This window comes from Zingiber officinale, chromosome 2A (genome assembly GCF_018446385.1).
Source record: "Zingiber officinale cultivar Zhangliang chromosome 2A, Zo_v1.1, whole genome shotgun sequence".
Lineage (NCBI taxonomy): Eukaryota > Viridiplantae > Streptophyta > Magnoliopsida > Zingiberales > Zingiberaceae > Zingiber > Zingiber officinale.
This window is the reverse complement of record NC_055988.1, coordinates 78049734-78074781: the sequence shown is the minus strand read 5'-3', so window position 1 is coordinate 78074781 and position 25048 is coordinate 78049734. Positions and strand designations below refer to the sequence as shown.

Here is a 25048-nt window from a genome sequence, read left to right as displayed (position 1 = left end):
CGGTTTAACGTCTGGGCTAGACGGTCTTCAAGCCGGGGTTTTTATAGTCGCCGGTTTGACTCTACGGTTTAACGTCTGAGCTAGACGGCCCTGAGGGTTAATTCAAACTCGGTCGATCGGCTCGGGGGTCTTCACCATCGAGCCCGTGGCAGCCACGGGCTCGTATATAATCCTCCCGGCCGATCGGCTCGGGGGTCTTCGCCATCGAGCGTGCGGCTCGTATATAATCCGCCCGGCCGATCGGCTCGGGGGTCTTCGCCATCGAGCCTGCAGCTCGGATATAATCCTCCCGGCCGATCGGCTCGGGGGTCTTTGTCATCGAGCCTGCAGCTCGGATATAATCCTTCCGGCCGATCGACTCGGGGGTCTTCTCCATCGAGCGTGTGGCTCATATATAATCTGCCCGGCCGATCGGCTCGGGGGTCTTTGCCATCGAGCGTGTGGCTCGTATATAATCCGCCCGGCCGATCGGCTCGGGGGTCTTCTCCATCGAGCGTGCAGCTCGTATATAATCCGCCCGGCCGATCGGCTCGGGGGTCTTCTCCATCGAGCGTGTGGCTCGTATATAATCCGCCCGGCCGATCGGCTCGGGGGTCTTCGCCATCGAGCGTGTGGCTCGTATATAATCCGCCCGGCCGATCGGCTCGGGGGTCTTCTCCATCGAGCGTGTGGCTCGTATATAATCCGCCCGGCCGATCGGCTCGGGGGTCTTCGCCATCGAGCCTGCAGCTCGGATATAATCCTCCCGGCCGATCGGTTCGGGGGTCTTTGTCATCGAGCCTGCAGCTCGGATATAATCCTCCCGGCCGATCGGCTCGGGGGTCTTCGTCATCGAGCCTGCAGCTCGGATATAATCCTCCCGGCCGATCGGCTCGGGGGTCTTCGTCCTCGTGGGACTAATACAGATCATATAAATAACCGAGAACAGATAACGGAAAAACTGACCTAGGTCATGAGAATGGCAGAACTATCCGGCGTCGTCCATCTTCACGTTCCAGATCAGGCGCGTTCCCACAGACGGCGCCAATTTGATCCTGTCTGGAAGCTGAGAAGACGAACCTGCCGGTATGACGTGTCTGGAGGGTTGACCGCATTCTCTTGACCCGGTGGTGGGCTGTCCTCTACATTGACCAGATCGTCAGAAGTCCTCCTTCGGTTAACTGTACCTACATCCAGCGACTGGGTCGCCCCGGCCTCTGGTACCTCGGTGCTCGAGGCGAATCCCACAGATATATAAGTAACCGCATAATAGTATAGCAATAAAATGAACAGATACCGAGTATGAGAACGTACCCTGGCCCAGGGGGGCGCCCTCGGATGGATGGAGGAGCTGATCGAGTCGTCACGGTCCCGCCGGAAGGATGGATATGAATCAGTAACGGAGCTGGATGTAGGAGCAGTGGCGTGGAGTCCGGTGTGCCATGTATCCACAAGGCGGCATGTAAGCCGAGACATAATGGCTCATAGGCCGATACGCGGCACGCAGACCGGATAGCACAGATAGCTCATAATCATAATAAAGATGCAGAATAAAACCCAATGGATGTCCATATCACCACGGAGGGACGGATCTACGCCAAAAGCAGTGGAGACAACAAATGTACAGCCGTCGATGCGGACTGTCGGGATGCCAGAGCTAGCTGTGGGGGATGCTGGTAGCCAGAGGTGACTGCGACAGTGGCATCCGGAGGTGGCAGCACTGGGCGCCAGAGGCGCTGACCGCCCAAGGCGGCTAGGGCAGTGGCTGCTGGAGGCGACGGATGTCTCTAAGGGCGGCGATTGCCGCCAACGGCGGCTACTGCCGCTGGGACAGCGAGAACCGCCAGAGGCGGTGCCCACTAGGGGCGTTGCTGACTAGGATCCGAGGCGCTGCTGGCGTGGAGAAAGGGCAGCAGCGCCCTCCACTGGAGGTGTCTGCAGGCAGGAGGAGAGGGAGGAAAGGGAAAGATAGCCTGGACCCTGCCTGGGATGCTAGCCGTGCGTCGCAGCGAGGTCGGCGTGGAGCTCGACGGTCGAGGACGAGGAAAGCATGAGGTCCGGCCGCTGGCCATCGAGAGGGTGAGGGTCTGCTTGAGGAGGCCGGAGGACATGAGATGGAGGAGAGGGGCAACCGGTGGCAGGCTTCGGCGCCAGCGAGAAAGGGGAAAAAACCCACTGGCGGCGGCCTCCTCCACACACGAGCCGCCGCCCCTCTCTAAGAGCACGAACCGTGCTCTTTTAAGCCCAAAAACCCTAAAGGCGAAATGACAAAAAAGCCCTCCTCCTTCTCCTTAATTACTCCCATGCCATTCCCTGATCCGGATCAGCTCGCTTAACGAGTTAGGCTCGTTAACTTTGATAATCGAGCTAATAACGAGCCGAGCTCGAACTGTTCGCGAACTTGATAATTCTAAAACGAGCCGAGCTCGAGCCTTGTGATAAAAGCTTGATTCGAGCTCAAGCCGAGCTCGAGCCTAATATTGTTCGACTCGGTTCGGCTCGTTTACATCCCTAGGAGTCACCCTTGAAGTCCTCTTGCTTGGCCTTCGTCCCTTAGATGCACCCGAGCCCGCGCGTCCTCTCCGTGTCATCCTTCATGTTGCCTTGAAGTCCGCTTCCCTCGGCTCCACTCTGTTGCTCCTCGTCCGACGGTCCCTGGGATGTCTTCCACACCATTCTTCATCGACTCAAGGATCCGAGCCCTAGGATGAGCTTCCCAAGCTTAGCTGCACCAAACTTCTCATGTGTGTTTCACCAAGTCCGGCAAGACTCAAACATACATATCAAACACATATGAAAGCCTAACTTAAACTCTTTGACACATACATCAAAACCGTGATCATACCGATCAAGCATAGGTCGATTGCACCAACACTGCTGACCTCCGAGGGACTCCGCGGCTGCCTGCAACACAAGCAGTGTCAGTGTCGAGCCAGGGAAGGGATCCCGGCGATGGCCCTCCAACGCTCAAGTCAGCCTCCGGCAAAGCAAGAAGCAAAGGAAACTATAGCGCAACGGTAGAGATTGCGAGAAAAGCATACCTCTGCTGATACTTGGTCCCCTTTTATATAGGGCTCTTGTAGCGTGTGTGCACACTTCTTAAAGTGAGCACGCAATCCAAGCTTTCCCTGAAGAGACATGTCAGTAAAGTGTCACCGACACAGTACCTTAATGAACCGAACATATCTCTGAAGTGACAGTGGAAGCTTCCGTCATACGATCCTTTGTCTGACCATGTTGTTCGTCGGTGGCACTCACTCCCAAAAGAATTTTGAAGGATATCCTGCTGTCTATTCCTCGTCCGAATGGAATTGCCACTTGGCTGGGAGTTTCTTGTCCATGTGTCGTCCATTCTTGGGCCAAGCGGGATGACCGCTCAGCTGGAGTCTCCGTTGTCTAGCTGATGAATCTACTTCTTAGCCAAGCGGGGTAGTCGCTCGGCCGATACTTCCACTTCCTGGTTGCTGTCCGCATGTAGTCTGCTCGGCTATGACTCTACTCCGCTGATCTGGGTATTGATGTAAGGCCGAGCGGGGTAGCCGCTCGGCCTGCTTCCGCAGACACTTGCGTTCATTCCTGTCTTGAGCGTCTTAGCTCAGCTGGTGGCCGAGCTAGTGATGATGTCGGATCGAGCCTTTCATTTCTCGGTCGGGCGAACCACTCGCCCGTCCGACCAGTAATAAGGGGTGTTGACCATCTTGACTTTAACCTCCTTTGTGGTGAAGATCTTTCCTAAGATGAACCCCTCCTTATCACCGCATCATTTAATATGACTATCTTAAGCAGAAATTAATACTACCACCTATATAAGAATGGGATTAGACCACAACTAACTCATTCTTTTTCTCACTTGGATAATATGGCGATGGTGTAGAGGAGTGTCAGGTTAGTGGGAGCGTTGAGGAGGGGTGAGTATTGCATCTCCAACTCGCCAGTGGTACGAAAGAGCTTCTTGGTCACTTGGCAGCCTCGACGAAGGAGGCCCTACCTTGTGCGACCATCACAAACTCTGAGACAAAGCTCAACACACAAAAGAGCAAGACATCGGCCTGCCCTTGAAGTGAACCATTCGACTTAGACAATGAATGAGATTAAGTTTTTTCTAGAAAAAAAGATAAAATGATTAGGGTTTTTTTTTCGAAATGAACAGAAAAAATAAGGGTGTGTTATGGGAAAGAGAATGCAAAAGAATACGTGAAATGGTGAATAAAAATGAATAGTGATACAGCAAATGAAGGACGTGATTTGGGAAATCAAAATATTCTTCAATAATTTTCAAAACTTATATTTTCATCTTAATCATTAATTCTGACAATTCACACAATAAAATAAATAACAACATCGAGTCGCCTCAATTCTCCTGCGAGTAGAACTCAATGATTTCCTTCAAGTTGAGCTGAATCAAAGCCGACGAGGCGGCGGCGGTGGCGGCAGCGGAGGAGTACTCGTTGTGCACCAACCAGACCAGATGCTCGAAGAGGATGTGGTCGACGTCGACGAAGACGGCGCCTTTCCGCCGCCGCCCCTCCCTCGCCGCCGTAGCCATCAGAACCCTGAGCGGGTCCGTCTCGAGGACGAAGGGCTCCACCAAGAAGACTCGTCGCTCCTTCCCCACCACCACCCGCACCGCCGACCCGGACTCCTCGCCGTCGGAGAACCCGTCCGCCCGCTGGAGCGGGCGGTAGCCGAAGCGAGAGCGGGAGGACGGCCGCCGGAGGAAGACGAAGCAGCCGACGGAGGTGCAGCCGTCGGACCTCCGATCGAGAGAGGAATGCATCGGATTGGAGCGATCAGATCGAAATGAAAGTCAAAAAAATAAATCGATTTTTTTTTCCTTACTGCGGTTGTGTTCTTCGCCGCCTGCTCTTGTTATTTATATACAGCTCGTAACGCGGGATTATTGTTATTAATTAGCTGTTAAAACTTAAACAATTAGATATCTATGGAATAAGGCTCAATGTGGCTGATGGCTCGGCTCTCGCTCCGGGACGGCAATTTGAATTACGTGGCGGCGCTTTGGAGGCCGGCTGGGCTGGGCTGAGCTGAGCCGACCCATCCCAGCCGCCGGACAAGCCTAACGAAGAGGAAGGGAAAAAGAGATCGGAAGCTTTGCGGTGGGCGGTGAACCACCATCAAACTACACAACCAGTAACGACGAAATAAGGAAACGCGTTAAAACCGGTGAGCAGTAGGCAACGCGAGGGGGCCACGTTTTCGCGGGTGCTGCGTGTCTGCTGATGTAATCAAGGGGAAATTAATTATGTTTAAGAAATTGCATTTTGCTCTACTTTTAAAAAAAATAAAAAAATTGTAGATTCAATTACTAATTTTTTTTCTACAAAACAATGGATACTTAGGGTAGTATTTTTTTTCTTCTTAATTCAAGTATCCAAATCTTCTCCACTATTCGCCAACCAAATAAATTTCTTCTTAATTCAAGTATCCAAATCTTCTCCACTATTCACCAACCAAATAAATCTAGAAACGTAGGTAAATCCTAAAGCGATGGTGCAACATCATCATTAATAGTTTGAGTACCACGAGAGTTATCCCCAAGACGTAACACATACAGTGAACACATGACATCTCTGACATAATGATCATTAATCGATTCTCAAAAACTGACGACCTGAGATATACCCAACCATACGTCTGACCGCCTGTATACCTGCATATATCTCCTTCCATATTTATAAGACCAACGCTAGAAGGGCCATTAATATAACATATATATATTTGAGTACCGCAGGAATTTGATATGTCCTAAGAAAGTATCGAACACTCATTGCATGAATTAGCCACCGTGCCTCCTACCGCTGCATTGTGCCCGAGAGAGGGCTAGCAATTTTTTCTTTGAACTACACTCTGATAGTACATTATCATAAATGTAGCGAGAAAACTAAAGTTACTTATTTAATTCCACTTCCAACTTGTAATTAGGCAAACCATTCACATAATTAGGCTCCTAATAATGGTGGCTTGGGCCGCACTTATATCGGTTGTCATGAGCAACTCCGATAGCCTCTCACTCAAGTCGTCGACCTCGCGGTGTAAGCTTCTTATGTAGTAGCATGTCTCTTGCAATGCCTTCGCGGTCAAAACCTACAACCCCCAAAAGTTCAAAATTCTGCCCAACTGTTTCACTACTAACCAAAAGTGCATATCAAACTTTACCTTGCCATTCCTTCGGAGACGCGCTTCAGGTAGGACAGACTGCAATTTCGACACGAGATCATCAAATTGTTGGTCGGTGATGCTCCTACTCGGCATCGGCTGAGACCTCCTGCTCGACATGATGAACAAAACCAACTATTATGAGTCGAATGAAATAAACTTTTCTTGGATGCTCAACTCAGAGGCTATGCAAGCTGTGGATTTATAGAGAGGAGAACTTACCAAGGAAGCTAAAAAAGGGAGATGCAGTTTAAATGCATAGTGATGTCGGAATAGAAGAGAATCGCATCCGGGGATACGCCATGCTGTGCCACTCTTGATTTGTCTGCAAAGTGGGGCCGACTCATTAACATATGTTTACAAAATAACTCGAACTACACAAAATATATCGTCTCCAATTACATATTTGTATCTCGTTTGACATAAGCCTACGTACACGAAGATAGTCAAGTACATACAATATCAACACAAAAGTATATGAAAAATTGAACAAGTGGATATTAACACCTTGAATAAGAGATGACGACTCTTCTCTCAACACCTTGTATGAGAAGATGCACCTCCAACAACATCTTTTAGGCGTCGAAACGCTCTTACCTGTGAGAAATTTACGAGGTTAACCATCATCATATATTACGAGAGAGTGATAAAAAATAAAACATACAGTTCTTGGACACAAAGGAGTTGCAGCAGTGAAATCTACTGAAAAATATTTAGGCACATGGAGGTCAGAGAAGCCATGAGGACTCACTGTTTATTTAATCACTTTGGCCTGAGGAGGATCCAATGATTCCTCTCTATGCTAAACAGCAAATTGCAGTTTAACTAATCGAGATCTTGATGGGCAAACATTTTTTTTGTTTTTGGTTTTGTTTCTGAATAAACACATGATCAACTGCTAAAAAAAAATGAGGATTCAAACTCATGTGGTAATATTTTAGAACAAGCATAAGTGCACAGATGGTCCCAAATACAAGTACTCAAAGACAAGACACTACTGCTCCAGACAGTGCAGATTAAATGGAGGGCAAATGTATTAACAGTAAGTGTCCTATGCAGTGAAACTATGAGTGACCACTTTATTTCTCCACAATTTGTTTACTCGGTATTATGTCGTGTGTGTTATCATCTGTCGGCAAGTTAGCAGTGAAGGAACGAGAAGTAAAGTAATATTTTTAAACTTCCATACAAACATTCTCTATAATATAGACCCAACCTCATAATGTATGTATACTATACTGATGTAACTTAAGTAATAATAGAGAGAGGGACTTTTTGAAAGCTTTATTTTGAAAGTTAAGAAATAATAGTTAAAGCAAATGCAAAATCTAGAATTTAACAATGTTCAAAATGATATTATTTATTCAATTTTTGGTGCACATATGAACTAGGAAGAAATGTTTTAGGACAAACTTACATTAAGATTAAAGGTGTGACACGGATGAATTTCTTGCTTCAAATGCTTGACAGAGGAACGAAAGAAACTGACCATGCATCTGCAGTGACCTAATATTACTCCGAGGCAGGCTAAAAGGGTTGTTCTTGTTCAACCACAGTTGATAAGGCCGTTCATGCAAAGTTGCACTCCGTAGCCTTCGCCATCTTCATCAACAAGGTCTGACTCCTTTCTGGCAAATAAATCAAAGTCAAGTGGGAGTAAAGAAGCAGGATCTTACATAAGATAGATGAAGTAATACCTTAGTCAAATTACACACTTTATATATGAGGTCTTTAGAAATATGGACAGTGTAATAACCCTTTTTCCTAATTCCAGGATTTGAACAGTGATTACTTTTTAATGATGTGAGATAGAGATCGAATTGCTTTGAGCCAAATACAATTGAATGCCAAAAAAGCTTGCTATAATGTGAACTTTCTAATGTCCATATTCTATTGGCAATATAACCAGTATGTATCATCTAAAATTTTTTACGTCTTTGCCAGCAAAATTTGACTGGAACAAGACATTTTAGAAGTTAATATGTCCAAGTTGCATGCCAGTATAATATGGATTTATCTGATATATAATCAAGTTATCACATGAGGAATAGAAATAGCTCTTTCTTGACGTTTCCTTAAAAACCAACAAAGTTGAAACAACCCAGGAATTGAGAAACTATGGTCCTGTTCAAGAAAGGTCTCTACTCCCGTGATGCGGAAATAATCAAACGTGCTAATCATTAGTTCACCGATGTACCTCCTCCTCCTCAATTTTTATGTAGTCTTGATGAGAAAAGAAAGTAAAAAAAAAATTACAAACATGTTGATATAATGATATTAGTGTTGGTGCAAGTTGCACCAGAATCAAACCTGAGTTTTGATATAGTCAAAGGTTCAAGTTAAGTCTTGTTGTGATCTAACAAGCTGACTAAGTGTGCAGGATGTTTACTCAACCAGAAAAGTCTTAGCTAGAGGCTAGGCGGAGAAATCTTAGCAGATCGTGGAACCCAGGTGCAAGTCCACGTGTCGAGGGGACCGGATGCTTGGCGGTATGAACGAGAGGTCTGGAGGACCGAAGATCAAAGGAAAAGTCCTGGGGAGCCGATCAAGGCAGAGTGAAAAGTCCAAACTAGATCTGGAGGATCTAAGCAACTGGAGGAGCGACAGTGAGGTCGGATTCCCGAAGGGAACAACCTTAGGTCGTTGATCCAACTGAAGAAACCGGAAAGATTTCAAAAGTTGAGATCAAGGCAGTCCTACTGTTTTATATATTATTCATGCTTTATATTATTTCTCTAACATCTATTTTGCAGGAGAATTTTTGTCTAATACTGTTTTGCAGATCTGAGCCTGATCAGTCGACCGAACCGTAAGATCGATCGATCGAACCATAGTGACTCAGCACAGGACAGATCATCAGCGCACCGATTAGCAGCAAAGTAAAACAAGTTGATCGGTCGACCGAACAAGGAGATCGGTCGACCGATCCAATCAACATTAAAGGTGCAATAAATGTTGATCTCGGCAAATCAAGACGAACAGGGAAGGAAGCTGATCGGTCGATCGAAAAGTGGGTTCGGTCGATCGAACCCTTAAAGACCAATTAATGCCAGAGATTCTAGCCAACGTCAGACTCCAACTGGAGGGGGTCGAAGCTGGTTCGGTCGACCGAACAGAGGGATCGGTCGACCGAACCTCTAGTACTCCTATAAAATCAGGCTCGAAGACAGAGGCAGGATAACAACTCTCTGATCAAAAATTCTGTTCTGTAAACGACTCGTCTTCATCATCTCAGCAAACTACTGCATCCGGAAGTACCGACCTAAGATTCATCTACAATTTACGTGTCAGTATATTTTAATTTAAGCTTGCATTGTAATTTCATTTAAGCAAGATAGTACGTTGTTATTATCTTGCTCCATTGTACGATCTACTTCTTTCCGAAGTATTTCGGAAAGAAGAGTTATAGTGTTTTTGCCCATCGGTGCGGTCAAGGACCGCGGGCCTTCGAGTAGGAGTCGAGCTAGGCTCCGAACGAAGTAAAAGACCTTGTCTCCTTTCTTATTTCCGCTGCACGATTTTGGTTTTAAAAGATTAAAGAAAAAGTTTTAAACGCGCGATTTTCCCCCCCCCCCCCCCCCCTCTATTGCTCCAAACGATCTATCAATTGGTATCAGAACCGGTTAGCTCTGAAATTTCTTAACCGATTTTCAAAGCAATTTTTTTTTAAAGACTTTTTCTTTTCTTTTAGAAATTATTTTTTATTTATTTCATTCTCTTCTCAAGCACTACTAATCCCAAGACGAAAGTCTTGGAAATATATTTCTCTTAATTCTTTTCTTGCAAGGATGTCGAACTCTTATCAAGAAGGTTACAGCACCGTAAGGCCTCCACTGTTCAAAGGAGAAAACTTTAGTTATTGGAAAAATAGAATGGAATGCTACTTGAAGTCTAACATCGAGCTCTGGTTCATAATCCTAAAAAGTTACACTCTACCGACTAAAGACGGAACAACTTTAGAACCAGAAGAATGGACTCCTTAAATAATCAAGAAGGCTCAACTGAATTACAAGGCGATCAACACCATTCAGTGCGGGCTCACAATGGAGGAGTTGAACCGAGTCGGTCCTACGACAACGCCAAAGAATTGTGGGACTCACTAGTCAAACTACATGAAGGAACCGACGACTCGAAGGTAAACAAAAGGGATTTACTTTTAAACAATTTATTTAATATAAAAATGTTTCCTGGAGAGACGGCCTCGCAACTACACGCTCGTCTGAAGGACATACTTAACGGCCTCCACCTAATCGGACACAACCTGGAAAACCGCGACACTATAAGGTACGCTCTGAACGCCTTTCCGAGGAATGCTTTGTGGGCATCGATTGTAGATGCCTACAAAGTTTCCAAAGATCTTTCAATTCTTAAGTTAGACGAGTTATTTTGTGAATTGGAATTACACGAACAGTCTAACACAAACCATGTCGAGAAAGGTGTAGCGTTGTATACAGGTTCAAGCAAGGAAACAAAATCAAAAACGAAGATCGAGTCAGAAAGCGAACCAGACTCGGACTCAACGAACAAAGAAGAATTAGTCAACATGGTCCGAAGGTTATTGACTAAGAAGAAGTTTAGAAGAAGCACCAAGAAGATCCCACCGAACCAGATCCAAAACAAATCAGAAGTAATCTGTTATGGATGCAACAAGAAGGGGCATTTCAAAAATGAATACCCAAATCGGAAAGAAGAAAGACCCAAATCAACAAGACGAAAGAAGGCTCTTCAAGCGACATGGGACGAAACTTCTTCCGACGAATCCGATGCGAAGCAAACGAAGCACTCAAGCCATCTTGCATTTATGGCAAGAAACGAAGATTCCGGGTCCGAGTCCGACGAAGAGTACGAATCCGAGATCGACATCGAGTCCGACGAAAGTAACGGATCGGAAGATCCAAATATGGTAACAATTTATTCCAAGTCTAATTTACTTAAAGTAGTTAAATGTTTGTTTAAAAAATTATCGAAATCTGAAAAACAAAATAACTTGTTACTTAAGGAAATAGACCACCTTAAGCAACAAGTTAACTTGAGTGACTCGACTAACCGAGTTCAAGTAAGAACTTCAACTCAAGTTGAAAACTTTGAGGAAGAAAATTCCGATTTGAAAGGTCAAGTCGAGCGACTCAAGAAAACGTTGAAAAGGTTCGAAATGGGATCCAAGTGTCTAAATATGGTACTTGAATCGCAACGAGCTGTGTACAACAAATTAGGACTCGGTTACAAACCCAAACAAACAAACAAATCATACTTATCATTAATCAATCAAAATACTAGAAGGCAAGTCCAAGCATGGGTTCAAACAAAACTTTTAACCAAACAAATTGAACCAACTCTATACTTGGTCCCTAGGAGTCAAATCCATTACTTAGATAGACCTTATCTAAGCTATGACTCATGGGGAGCAAGTAGAAAAACAATATAACCAACTTGATTAACCAAACTCAATACTTAGAATTAGGTTTATTTAGAACGGTTAGATGAAAAAGGTTTATCAAACCCTACAACATAGCTTCGGAATGGATTGGGATGATAGTACGTCAAGGAAACTCTGTCGAAGGTATGTCTAGGCTGAATATGGAATTCTACCTGGTGCACTAGACTTAGTGGATCTGACCGAAGCTACCCCAGTTAAACATGGGCTAGTTAGACCAAGATTTAGTATTAAATTTTTTGGGCGGGAACAGTTTGGAAAGTCTTCAGCAAGTGGTTTAATGATACACAAGTAGGCCATATGCCTCGCCACTGAACTGAAAGCTTATCCTTATGAAGCCTACTTGATTAACCCAAAACTAAGTATGAATCTAACATGGATTCAATAACCTTTCTCGAATAATTAAATCAAAACTTTAATTCAAACTTTAATTCAAAATTAATTATCAAACCTAATTCAAACCTAATTATTTTAAACTTATTAAAAATTATTAAACTTATTAAAGATTATTTTAAACTTATTAAAAATTATTAAACTTATTAAAAAATTATTTTAAACTTATTAAAACTTATTTTAAAACTTATTAAAAATTATTTTAAACTTATTAAAAATTATTTTAAACTTATTTTAAAATTATTAAAAATTATTAAACTAATTAAAAATTATTTTAAACTTATTAAAAATTATTAAACTAATTAAAAATTTATTTTAAAACTTACTATAAATTATTTTAAACTTATTTTAAAAATATTATTTTAAAATTATTAAAAATTATTTTAAACTTATTAAAAATTATTAAACTTATTAAAAATTATTTTAAAATAATTAAACTTATTAAAAATTATTTTAAAAAACTTATTTTAAAATTATTAAAAATTATTTTAAACTTATTAAAAATTATTAAAATTTAAACTTATTTTTAAAACTTATTAAAATATTTTTTTTTAAAACTTATTTTAAACTTATTAAAAATTATTTTAAACTTATTAAAAATTATTTTAAACTTATTTTAAACTTATTAAAAATTACTAAACTTATTAAAATTTATTTTAAAACTTATTAAAAGTTATTTTAAACTTATTAAAAAAAAACTTATTTTAAAAATTATTAAAAATTATTTTAAACTTATTAAAAAAAACTTATTTTAAAAATTATTAAAAATTATTTTAAACTTATTAAAATTTATTTTAAACTTTTTTAAAAAAAAAAACTTATTTAAAAAAAAAAATTAAAAAACCTATTTAAAACCTAATCGCTTTACTTGATTCGAACATTAAATAATAAATATTAAATGCATTTCAATCAACTAAATTTCAGAACAACTTACTCACTTAATCCTTTAACCACACTTTGGTTTCATCCTACATTTTGTAGGATCCCAAAGCTCTGGATAAATGGATCTTGGATAGCGGGTGCTCCAGACACATGACTGGGGATCAGCACAAATTTACCAACATTGAATTCAAAAACTTAGGGTCAGTTGACTTTGGAAACAATGGCAAGCTAAAGGTAATTGGTACAGGTGAAATTCAATTACAGTCCAACATTTCAATTAAAAAGGTTTTACTTGTTGAACATTTTAATTATAATTTGCTTAGTATAAGTCAACTTTGTGATTCAGGATTCAAAGTTAAATTTTTAGCTTCCGAATGTTTAATAAGTTACAATGACTCACCTAATATATTACTAAAAGGTTTTAGAGATAAAAATATATACTCTATTCATCTACCTAAAACAATTTCCAAATGTTTTCTAACAAATAATGATGAAACTTGGTTATGGCATAGGAGATTAGCTCATACTTACTTTAGAAATCTATTAAAATTAAGAAAACATGGGTTAGTAAAAGGTTTGCCAAAATTAGGGAATCCTATAAATAAATTTTGTAATTCTTGTCAACATGGAAAACAAATTAAAACAACTCATAAACTTACAAATCAAAATAGAACAAATAGAATACTTGAATTAATACATTTAGATTTATTTGATTCTCATGGAATAAAATCCTTAAATGGAATTCTTTATTGCTTGGTAATCATTGATGACTACTCTAAATATACTTGGGTAAAATTTCTATCTAATAAAAGTGAAACCTTTGAAACATTTAAACATTTTTGTAAACAAGTAGAAAATGATAAAGAAATTAAAATTAAAAAATTAAGAAGTGATAATGGAGGAGAATTCAAAAATCAAAACTTTAATAATTTTTGCCTAGAAAATGGCTATCACCATGAGTTTTCTTGCCCCAAAACTCCACAACAAAATGGCTTAGTTGAACGTAAAAATAGAAACTTACAAGAAGTTGCCCGAACAATGTTGAATGAATTTAATATACCAAAATATTTTTGGGCTGAAGCTGTTAATACAGCTTATTATGTCCAAAATCGAATTATAATTAATAAAACTCACAATAAAACATCTTATGAAATTTATTTTAATAAAATACCTAACATAAAATATTTTAAAGTTTTTGGTTGTAAAGTTTACATTTTAAATCTTAAAGATCACTTAGGCAAATTTACTTCAAAAACTAATCAAGGAATTTTTCTTGGGTATTCATCTACAAGTACGGCCTATAGAGTTTACAATAAACCTACTTTGAAAATTGAGGAAACAACAAATGTAACCTTTGATGAAAATGATCACATTAATGCACATGGCTCAAATCCTAATCATACAGTTAACCAAGAGGAAGAAGAGGAATTAACAAACCCCAAACAACCTGATAATTCTAATCCAAGAAAAATAAAATCTAACCCTAATCATCCAGTAAACCAAATCATAGGAAATCCGGAATTAAGGGTTCAAACAAGATCTGCTTTTAGAAATCTTAGTCAAATAGCATTAATATCTAAAATTGAACCTAAAAATATAAGTGATGCATTTACTAAACCTGACTGGATAATTGTGATGCAAGAAGAATTAAATCAATTTGGGTTAACTAGCTAGTAAAACCCTAGCTAGTACTAAATACTCAAATTGACCAACCTGCGTCATTAGCTACTATCTTGTGATAGTTAGCTTTGAACAAAGGTTGGACATTTCATCATAAGGATAAATTTTCCTTAGTTTTCCTATCCATGCTTAGACTTTTAGGAATTTGTCAATTTTGGGAGAGCTTCAAAACAAGATTTTTAAGTTTATATCATTTTTACTTAGTGACCAAATCATTTTCAAAATATAATTTTCAATTTAAATATTTATTCTTTTCAAAATATTATTTCCAAAATGTTTTTCAAATCTACTCTTTTCAAAATATAATTTTTCAAAATTTATTCTTTTCAAAATATAATTTTTCTAAATGTTTTTCAAAATTTATTCTTTTCAAAATATAATTTTCAAAATGTTTTTTTTAAATTTATTCTTTTCAAAATATAATTTTCAAATATTTTCAAAATTTTTAATGACTTAGTATTTTCTTTTAATTGTTATCATTTTCAAAATTATTTAATAATGTTTTTTAATATTTTATTCAAACTTAGTAATATGTTTAAATTTTTACTTCGTCAAATTTTTCGACAATTCTATTCAAAATTTACTTTACTTAGTTAATATTTTTCATATTTTAATCATTTTTTAGCAAAATGTTATGGTTAAAATCTTTCTTGGTTTTTGAGTCTACCCCTATTTTTGATGTGTGTCAAAGGGGGAGAGATAGTGAATTCAGGGGGAGTTGTTTAACTCAGGGAGAAAAGTTAAATTGTTTGCTTATATTACTTTTTGCATATTTTTAAACTTAACTTTGAACCTTGGTTGCCAAACATCAAAAAAGGGGGAGATTGTTGGTGCAAGTTGCACCAGAATCAAACCTGAGTTTTGATGTAGTCAAAGGTTCAAATTAAGTCTTGTTGTGATCTAACAAGCTGATTGAGTGTGCAGGATGTTTACTCAACCAGAAAAGTCCTAGCTGGAGGCTAGGCGGAGAAATCTTAGCAGATCGTGGAACCCAGGTGCAAGTCCAAGTGGGTCGAGGGGACCGGATGCTTGGCGGTGTGATCGAGAGGTCTGGAGGACCGAAGATCAAAGGAAAAGTCCTGGGGAGCCAATCAAGGCTGAGTGAAAAGTCCAAACTAGATCTGAAGGATCTAAGTTTGGCAGATAGGTTAAGGTAAACAACTGGAGGAGCGACAGTGAGGTTGGGTTCCCGAAGGGAACAACCTTAGGTCGTTGATCCAACTGAAGAAACCGGGAAGGTTTCAAAAGTTGAGATCAAGACAGCCCCACTGTCTTATATATTATTCATGCTTTATATTATTTCTCTAACATCTGTTTTGCATGAGAATTTTTGTCTAATATTGTTTTGCAGATCTGAGCATGATCGATCGACCGAACCATAGTGATTCAGCACAGGACAGATCATCAATGCACCGATCAGCAGCAAAGGAAAACAAGCTGATCGGTCGACCGAACAAGGAGATCGGTCGACCGATCCAATCAACATTAAAGGTGCAATAAATGTTGATCTCGGCAAATCAAGACGAACAGGGAAGGAAGCTAACCAGTCGACCGAAAAGTGGGTTCGGTCGACCAAACCCTTAAAGACCAATTAATGCCAGAGATTCGAGCCAGCGTCAGACTCCAGCTGGAGAGGGTCGAGCTAGGCTCCGAACGAAGTAAAAGACCTTGTCTCCTTTCTTATTTCCGCTGCACGATTTTGATTTTAAAAGATTAAAGAAAAAGTTTTAAACGCGCGATATTCACCCCCCCCCCCCTCCCCCTCTATCGCTCCAAACGATCTATCAATTAGAACATATAATTCAGAAGCAGTTTGTTGACAATTTTTACTATTGATATAACAAATAACACTGAAAAATATGAATCACAGTCACAGTATACTGGTGCTTTAGTAGTCGGCAAGCATTGGCATTTAAAACCTATCCTAGAAGCATATGACATAATGTGAAATAAGACAAATAGAAAGCATCACACATTGTTGAAGTGCTTCAGTGGATTGGGCCATAAATTTTCCTGTATCATCTCAGCCGTCTGCATGTAAATGAGCCAATGTTCATAAATAGCTAAAGGGCATTGTTTATTCCAAACTAAAGAAAAGCACTCACCACGTATCATGTGATCACTGCCTCAAGCTCTGTATGGATGTACAATACAATATTTTGACAAAATATGCTATAAGAAAATAATATAAATATAACCAGTATTAAAAAGACGTTTAATGGGCATATTAGAGGTGATGAACCACCTCTTTGATAATAATCAAAATAGAAGCATCCATTTGAACAATTTAGATATAAGAATAGTCTCTTTTTTTTTTACTAAAAATCAAGTATGAGAACTAACATGCAGTGCTCAATCTGAAATCAAGATAAATGACATTGAACAATTTAACAACACACCAAGTCATTTAATTGTTCAGCTTCCAGAAGTCAATACTGCAGACAAGAAAATGTTCAGCCATTGGTTTATTATGCTTCAACATATTTACACAAAACATCTACCAAAATTTAATTTTGATGCCACAGAACCAGAGAATTGAAGTAACAAAAGATAGAAGAAAAGAGTAACCCAATAAGACAGTAAATGATGTTACAGGGGAAGCTGATAGGGTATCCATAGACAAGTTTACTAGACCAGTGAGGACATTTGCCTGCCAAGAGAACGAAGGCCATTTGAATACTATGTCAACTGAGGTTAAGAAAAAAATGAACAACAAATGACTAACCATAAGAAATGAACCCAGAAGATTTTGGTTAAATGCTTCTTCAATGGCTAAAGGCTTTTCGTAGGGAATGAAGTCTGATAGTGTGAGAATTGATAGGACCTGGGAAAAAAGAAAAAAGATTTACCTTTTAAGGCCCAGCTAATAACATAGCATCCATCACAAAAGTGCACGAGTAACACCAACCCTGCTGACAACAAATTGATTTATAGCCTTATGGTTTTAGGTAATACAGAATTGTGTCGGCATGGATGAATGTAATTATATTGCTAGTGCTTTCACAATGTCAGTGACTATGACTGAGAGAGTTGTGTCAGATGGTACCCTTCAGAGCCAACTGAAATAGATAGAGTTGTGTCAGTGGCTCATCATTCAATTCAATTCTACTCACGAGGGGGAGATAAAGTCTATAAAAGGAGAGGAGAGAAGAAGAGGAGAAACGTCGATTGGAACACTACAGCAATAAAGAGTAGTACTGAAGTAGGAGAAATAGAGATACATTCATGTCACATACTTGTATCTATTCCAATTCCAATTGTACTATTTCCAATCCAACTATTAGTGGTTAACCCATAAATATTTATGAAATTATGAACACATGGAAAAACTAACTCAATACCAAATGTCCATGGAGAATTATTTAGTTTGATCCTTAGATAATTATAAGGTTCATTTCACTATTATGCTATGAATCAATACACTTATTCGAAGCACAACACTCATTTTGGATAGTAAGGTATAATAATTAGTTGAAATATATTTGTTATATTTTATTTTAATTCAATTGAATTTCTATTGGATATTAGATTTATAGTTAGACATAAACAAATCAGTTGGTCGTGGCTGATTTAATCTCAGTGCACTTTGAAGAGCTGCAAATCAGTAAAGTATGGTACCAAAAACATAACATTTCACTTGGAGATTGAAATTGTGGCATAGAAGAACATTTTAGACTGTGCCCACAGTTACTACTAAACTTGATAGGAAGCTGCAAGATTTGCTGCATATCAACCACATACTGAGAATGTGGTTTTCTGTCTCCTTAAAAGTTCTCTTATTTTCTCATAATGATTTGCTTTTTATCAGATGGTACCAGAGAATTGGTGCTCTATTCTAACTGTTTGCAGAATGATTAACTAATAAATTACTTCAAACATCTCAGATGATGGAAAGTCCTTAACAAAGTGGAAAGTGAAACTAGTACCTGAAAATTCTGAGCTATGACCTGCGTAACATATGCTAGGTTGCACTGCATAAAAGAAGCTTTGTGAATCACTTGGCATACAAATGATAAAACTAAAGAAAAAATACACCAGCAAAACTTAAGATGCATTATGTAGCTATACATATTGGTATAAGGTGTAGAGGAAGCAAACTCAATATTTGTACTTCAGTCTAGAACTAAACATTGAACAAACATCACTTTTTCCAAATCAGACCGGTCGGTTCGTCTGGTTAAATGGAGAACATGAGCTAGTTTGCTCTCCAGTTCAATTAGTGAAATTTTTCTAATCCAGCCATATTTTGGTATGGATCAACCTGGAAACTTTAAACACACTAACATCCAACTCATGTCTGTAGAAAGCAGCACTTTTGTAATATGAAGAAACAATGTTTACCATCCGCCGAGAAACTCTTTCCACATACTTGTCAAGAATGATAGTTAAAAACCTATTCAAATTGATAAACAAGGCATGAGATTGGCATGCAGAACCAAAGAGCTTAAAATGTGAGCAATTGACTGAAGTACAGTAGATAACTTGGTTAGTATTTACCAAAACAAAACACAAACGATCCAAACAGTAGCTCTTGTAGCTTGAATGTTTCTAGCCTTTGAAGATGAATGATTTCCAAAGAGAATATAGTGGCCTAGATGCACACCAATCAGATACATACCCCAGTACCCTACAAGAAAAAAAATAGATAATTATCATCCACAGACCAAAGACAAGTTCATTAATAGTTCTATCAACAATCATTAAGTAGATAATTTGTTTAAACAAAATGTAAAAAAGCAGATTAATTGATACAAGTTTATTTTTCTTTATAAATGTTATGTACATACATTGATTGGAAGCTCTAAAAACACACAAACAAAGTTTCATATCAAGTGGGAACTTGCTGCAGAATGGCATTACTCTTACCAGCATTACTTTTTGTAGAAGCTAGACAGATCAATGGTATCTAGAGAAAATTATTAAGGTTTTTTGTCTTTATCAATTCGACAGCTTTTCTCCCATGGTTGGCAAAGTCAGTGGATCAGCTGAGTTGGATACAGATCGGCCAAAGATGATCCAATTCCAAGCAAGAAATCTCAGCCACCCCTCTGAGATTAATGAAATCTAGATTAATCAAGGTGAAATTAATGCTAAACTCATGATTAGCAGTTGGTGTCCCCTCGGGACAGACAATTGGCTAGCGCATGGTGGTGTTGCCACCATAAGGTCTGGGGTCAAATCCCGACTAGTAGACAGGTGTCTGCCCTCCCTCATGTGCTATTCAACTGCCTAAAGCTAGTAGTCACCCGTGATTTACCTCTTTCGTGTTGGCCTGGACGGGCTGACAGAGGTGCTGGGGCGAGCGAATCGCCTTTTACCACCATAATTAGCGGTTGGTAATCAATTCAGTTAAGGGAAAAAATCAACTGAATTGGAGCGGCCCCTTTTTTTCAATTTGCATTCAGAATCTTTTCCAAGAAGCAAAGATGGAAAGGGGACAATCGGAACTATGTGCGGTGATAGAAAGAAAGGATCTAGATTAAGGAACCTTATGATTTTAAATATTTGAAAAGAGAGCAATTCAAGTGAGTCTTTGGTGTAATGCAGATGCAAAGAAGTCGCTAGAGAGGTGGAGAGATGAAGGTAGAGGCAACTTAATTATTAATAGTTCATTAATAATTAATTATTTTTATTTAATTAATATTTTAAATAATATATTTAATTTAAATATAAAATTAATTAATTTAATGAAATGTAGATGCATAACTTTTTTTAAAATATATATATATATATACTTTTGTTGTATTATTCAGTAAATATTTGTGATTTTGTTATTTTTAAATTTTTCTTACCAGTACCAACACTGCCGCCCGTGTTTCTCACACTCAAAAATCAATTGGAAGTCAACTACAGTTAGTTGGAATGAGTCATCCTCATCAAGAGGTTGATTATAAACTTCGAACAATAAACATATTAGTTATCTGATCCTGATTGCAAATGATTTATTCCGGAATGTCTTTGATGTGTCTGAACTGTTTGCTGGATCTTGAGAAGACTAAGAAAACTAGAAATTGAACTCCAAAGTACATAAACAAGAATTCGTGAAGCTCTTTTTTATTAAAAATAAAAATCAAATATTTTTAGAACAGACAAATTTAATTAAAACAAGAACAGCATGCAAGGAGAATGTAAATGAGGTTACTCATTACCAAATATACTGAATAGACCTTCCTTATTTTGGCTGACTATATCAGCCATCCTTTCATTTGAGAGCAAGTATACATTTAACCCATATAACAAGCATGCCTGGTACCCTGGCAAGAGAATATAACTGATTCAAAAGTTGTAATGAATATAATGATAATGTTTAGGCTCCCATTTGACCTACCATTAAATGTTAATAAGAGAAGTACCTACAAGAATTAGCAAACCAACTATCCCACAGTACTTGGGATCAATGTCACATAATGATGAAAGTAAAGACACTGCAGCAAGGGTGAAAAAGAAGTTCCAATGGACACCATATTCTCCCACATGTGCCTATGCATAAAATAAGGAGAACCATCATGTTAAAGAATTGTAATAACCCATCAAAGAAACTAAAGCCACAGAAAAATCACGGATAGTAATTCAAAATATGACGTTGCTGTATAGCTTCAGCAATGCCTAGAAAACTTAGTATATCAAAGTATGACTGCTATGTTGTATGGGTCTTAATATCACACTGAGAGTTGGAATTGTTCAAGCAAATATGGAGTCTAGAGGAATAAATAATTTTTTCAACCATTGAGTAACAAATATGCATGTGGATCTGTCCTTTAGAAGAAAGACCAGAAACAATTAATGATACTATACAATCATTTATCCAAGTTCGAAAGGGCACAAAACCACAAATTCATTTTTTTTTTTTGGAAAATACAGTAAACTATGATACACAATGCTACACTAAAGGCCTTTACATGGCCTATCTAAATTTCGGTCAGATTTAGTAACCAAATAAGCACATATCTTCAGTCATCATTTCACTTCAGTTAGTGCTACAACAATTTCTGAAAAACTGAATAAAATAACTTAAATACTTAAATGCTAATCCTAGAACAAAATAAGATAAAAGGAATTTTGAACAATTTACTGTAATGGGCAATGAGGTAACACATATATCATGAGGTATCTTCTGGTAAATGTAATCTTACTCGATGATACTATATATATATATATATATAGACTGTATAAGTATCTGGGCCATTTGCTTAATACCAAAAAATAAAGTAATAGTTGTATGACATGTATCTACAGCCTAGAGCGTTAAATTTTCAATTTACCACTAGCTAACTTATCAACTCATCTCAACCACAGATACATCTTAGTGTGATGCATATTATTTTTTGCCATCTTCCAATCATCTATCATATTACATGAATGCTTAGAACTAGCAAATCAAATGAATCATGGCCTTCTTGGCAGATAAACTTAGGCAAAGTACTATAACAATAACAACCAAGCCTTATTCCACTAGGTGAGGTCGGCTATATGGATCCTTTTACGCCAAAAATGTAATCGGTCAAAAATGTTGTTTCAGCATCCAGAAACAAAGTAACTACCAAGGCCATAAAAGGCTTGCTGGCCTGTGCAAAATCAACAATTTCATCAAGGATAACTTAATGACTAATCCTGTAAGCCCTAACAAAATGTCACCCAGACATGAACTGGAGAAGGAACTATATATTGACATTACAGAATGGACTGGAGCAATGCAGATGTCAGCTACTTTTGCTAAACGTCAGCATAAGCACTAGTACATGTAAATTACATTGGCTATCATTTCAAGTTAGATACAATGGAAGTAATTTTGGTAAAGTATAGAAGTGACTAAAGGGGGCCTACCTGATAATCTACACCTGTTGTAGAAATGAGTCGTCCAAATCCTAGCAATATTAGTGGGCTTGTAGACTTGAGTGTTGCCATCCAATTCCTAAGGAGAATATTGGACAATAGGATAGGATTGTCAAAAAAAATTATAAGGTAAACAATAAATGCCTATGCCATCTCAAGAAATTATTTTCAGCATATATGTGGTCAAATTTATTAGACCATGAACACCTTTAATTTACTGAACCAGTTTTATTTTAAAAAATAACTAAATAAACTTTTAATTTTCTTTGGTTGCATCATTCAGACTACAACTTCTAGACACATAAAAATAGGTTCTTCAGAGACAGGGTTTCTTCATTAGGTAACCATGTTAATTGAGAAGATTAACTTTGTTGTAATTGTATAACTATGCTATTGTTATATATGCAGTATTAAACAAGGAAACTGTAAATTGACATTTCCATCAAACATTCCTTCTTTATTGCCATTTGTCCCAGCCTTATTCTAAGATGATTCCTTTAGTATAAGAAAATAGTAAAATTGTATCTGTAAATAGATTTGCAAACTATAATTAACATAAAGACCTTAATAAGTTTTCCTATAAATCCATTATATCACTGAAGAAATAAAGAGTTACTTACATTGAGATAGAATTCCGTGCTTTTCTTGAAACTAATGCATTAACGATGACAAATGATCCAACTCCCAGATCCATCTATTGAAAATCAAAAGCAGTCGTAATTAGTAGGGGCTGATAACATCAAACATTTTCACAGCAGAACATATCATTTAATGAGATTAAATATTACGAATGGAGTCTAACTTCTATCATTCACTACCCTAATTGTTTTCCAGGGTTAAAAATGGAAATCTCAACATAGAAACCACCAGAACAACCCTAAGAAGAAACAAAAATTCACAAAACTTAATATGAAAAAGAACATTTTTCTTATGCAGAAAACAATTTTATCTTTATTTAGCATAAGCATAGTTTTCTCAAGTTTCTTCAAAAGCATTACAATTCATAACACCATTTAACCAGACTTATAATTAATGAATCACATGCTAAGCTTACCATACTAGTACCATATGTTTCAGTCTTTGCATAACGCCGGGGGAAGATTTTAAAGTCCACAGCTAATATACTCAAGCATGTCATGATGACCTATGTCGAAAAGAACAGTTCAGATTGTTGATCCACAAAAAAAATGAGTTAAATTAACTAAGTTATAGTGATCACTATACCACCAATACTCGATATGATGTAATAGTTGCCCGCAAAGAAGATAACTGTTCTCCTTTAAGATGAATATATGAAGAACTGACACCATAGCACATTTGGTCAATAATCATTGGTAAGGTCATGTAATAAAAGGAATGAATATAATATCACTATATTAAATAATCAAAGTTATGGAAGGAATAGAGAATTGTAACATTTTGAATGAGTTACCCTTTAGCTGATATGCACAGAAGTAGGACAACTATTAGCAGCAATGTGAACATATGAACCCATTCAGCAAGAATCTGGAATGAATAAGTCAAATGCATAGTTAATTTTATTGTCTGATTGAGACAAAGCACAACAAACTATAGGTAAAACTAAGGAGCACACAAGAACGCGATTACAGATCACATGAACCAGATTCCAATGATATCTACTATTCTTAGAGTGACAACAGACCGTGAGGATCAGAAGAACCGGAAGAACAATGCACAAGTAATCAACACTGAGTGAAACTGCATAGCTTCTAAAATCTCTACGGTGAGGAGCTACACCGCCATCCTTTTTTGACGTGGAAGCCTCAACATTGATCTTCACTGACAAGACATTGTTAGAGCATTGAATCTCTCATTTGATAAACAACAACAACAACAACAAAAAAGGAGAATCACAGATCGTTTCAGAGCCAAAGAACGGATTGTCTTAAAAAAAATTAAAAATCATTCACCATTCACTCGGGCAAAGCTGCTCCATTGGCGAAGGACTACCAAACCCTTGAAACAATTAAACATTTAAAGGTCAAACAAGACATGGTCCACCGTGCCTAAGCTTTGCGAGCTAGAGAGAGAGGAAGTCCATTACAGGAATTATCGTAGAGAGAGCGACGACCTCCAGCATAGAAGATCCCGTAAGATTGCTCACGAACCTGTCGAGAATGCCAACCCGGTAAGAATCCCGAAAAAGGAACAAAATTTAAGAGATCAAAAGGGACCGGCATAAATAAAGAAACTCTTACTCTTCTTTGAGCAACTTGTTGGGGTTGAGACTCTGCCGGAGAGATTCCATGGCCGGAGGTTAAGCCGCAGAGGATATCACCGCCGTGGGCGGAGGAGGACGGGACCTCTGAGGAGGAAGCGAACGTTTCACGAATTTGCCCAAATGGCTGTTAACCGAACCAAGCAGACCAGACCGATTCGGTCTATTGGCTCGGGAATGAATTTAAGTCGGTCTATTGGCTCGACCTGTATACATAAAAATAAATATTTAAAAGTATAAAAATAATATATTCATATTTTATTATTATTATTATTATTATTATATTTTATTAGCAAGAGCTTGATTGAGCTCAGGACAGATCCTCTTATCCAGAAAATTCTGGATCAGAAGAGACTCTCTCCATTCATTGGATGGATAAACTGAATCTCACCTGTTTAACAGGGGATTAGGAGTGGTCCAGAAATCCTGGACCA

General features: G+C 38.4%; 3 protein-coding genes across 5 annotated transcripts; all 3 read right to left on the bottom strand.

Moving 5' to 3' along the window:
- Nucleotides 1–4240: 4240 nt before the first annotated feature.
- Nucleotides 4241–4823, bottom strand: LOC122039725. The gene has a single exon (XM_042599190.1). It carries the CDS (start codon nt 4754–4756, stop codon nt 4331–4333), a length of 426 nt encoding a protein of 141 aa, XP_042455124.1. The 5' UTR covers nt 4757–4823; the 3' UTR covers nt 4241–4330.
- Nucleotides 4824–5690: 867 nt separating this feature from the next.
- LOC122041277 (transcription factor ILI6-like) lies at nt 5691–6332 on the bottom strand. Its single transcript, XM_042600914.1, has 2 exons — nt 6154–6332; nt 5691–6081 (listed from the first exon to the last, which is right to left on the bottom strand). Exons 1-2 carry the CDS (start codon nt 6271–6273, stop codon nt 5929–5931), a joined length of 273 nt encoding a protein of 90 aa, XP_042456848.1. The 5' UTR covers nt 6274–6332; the 3' UTR covers nt 5691–5928.
- Nucleotides 6333–16354: 10022 nt separating this feature from the next.
- Nucleotides 16355–24776, bottom strand: LOC122041276 (uncharacterized protein At4g17910-like). 3 transcript variants are annotated; one of them, XM_042600913.1, is made up of 16 exons: nt 24595–24776; nt 24441–24504; nt 24307–24352; nt 24039–24175; nt 23808–23881; nt 23600–23675; nt 23430–23519; nt 22996–23069; nt 22367–22454; nt 20896–21022; nt 20692–20796; nt 19040–19169; nt 18884–18935; nt 18469–18513; nt 16648–16714; nt 16355–16573 (listed from the first exon to the last, which is right to left on the bottom strand). In XM_042600913.1, the coding sequence occupies exons 1-15, from the start codon at nt 24642–24644 to the stop codon at nt 16670–16672; spliced, it is 1203 nt and encodes a 400-aa protein (XP_042456847.1). In that variant the 5' UTR covers nt 24645–24776; the 3' UTR covers nt 16355–16573; nt 16648–16669. The 3 variants fall into 3 exon arrangements, with proteins under 3 accessions (XP_042456847.1, XP_042456844.1, XP_042456845.1); XM_042600910.1 differs by lacking the exons at nt 16355–16573; nt 16648–16714 and adding exons at nt 16867–17192; nt 17268–17366; XM_042600911.1 differs by lacking the exons at nt 16355–16573; nt 16648–16714 and adding exons at nt 16929–17192; nt 17268–17366 and having other exon boundaries at nt 24039–24170; nt 24595–24613.
- Between the last annotated feature and the right edge of the window lie 272 nt (nt 24777–25048).

Bases quoted from the DNA above. Each gene is read 5' to 3' on its own strand.
- LOC122041277 (XM_042600914.1), bottom strand. From the start codon at position 6,273: ATGTCGAGCAGGAGGTCTCAGCCGATGCCGAGTAGGAGCATCACCGAC. The intron at 6,082-6,153 runs GTAAAGTTTGAT...TGGGGGTTGTAG, and splicing joins GTCTCCGAAGGAATGGCAAG to GTTTTGACCGCGAAGGCATT.
- LOC122039725 (XM_042599190.1), bottom strand. From the start codon at position 4,756: ATGCATTCCTCTCTCGATCGGAGGTCCGACGGCTGCACCTCCGTCGGC.
- LOC122041276 (XM_042600910.1), bottom strand. From the start codon at position 24,644: ATGGAATCTCTCCGGCAGAGTCTCAACCCCAACAAGTTGCTCAAAGAA. The intron at 23,070-23,429 runs GTAAGCTTAGCA...GATTTTCAATAG, and splicing joins AAACATATGGTACTAGTATG to ATGGATCTGGGAGTTGGATC. The intron at 20,797-20,895 runs GTACTTCTCTTA...TTCTCTTGCCAG, and splicing joins TGGTTTGCTAATTCTTGTAG to GGTACCAGGCATGCTTGTTA.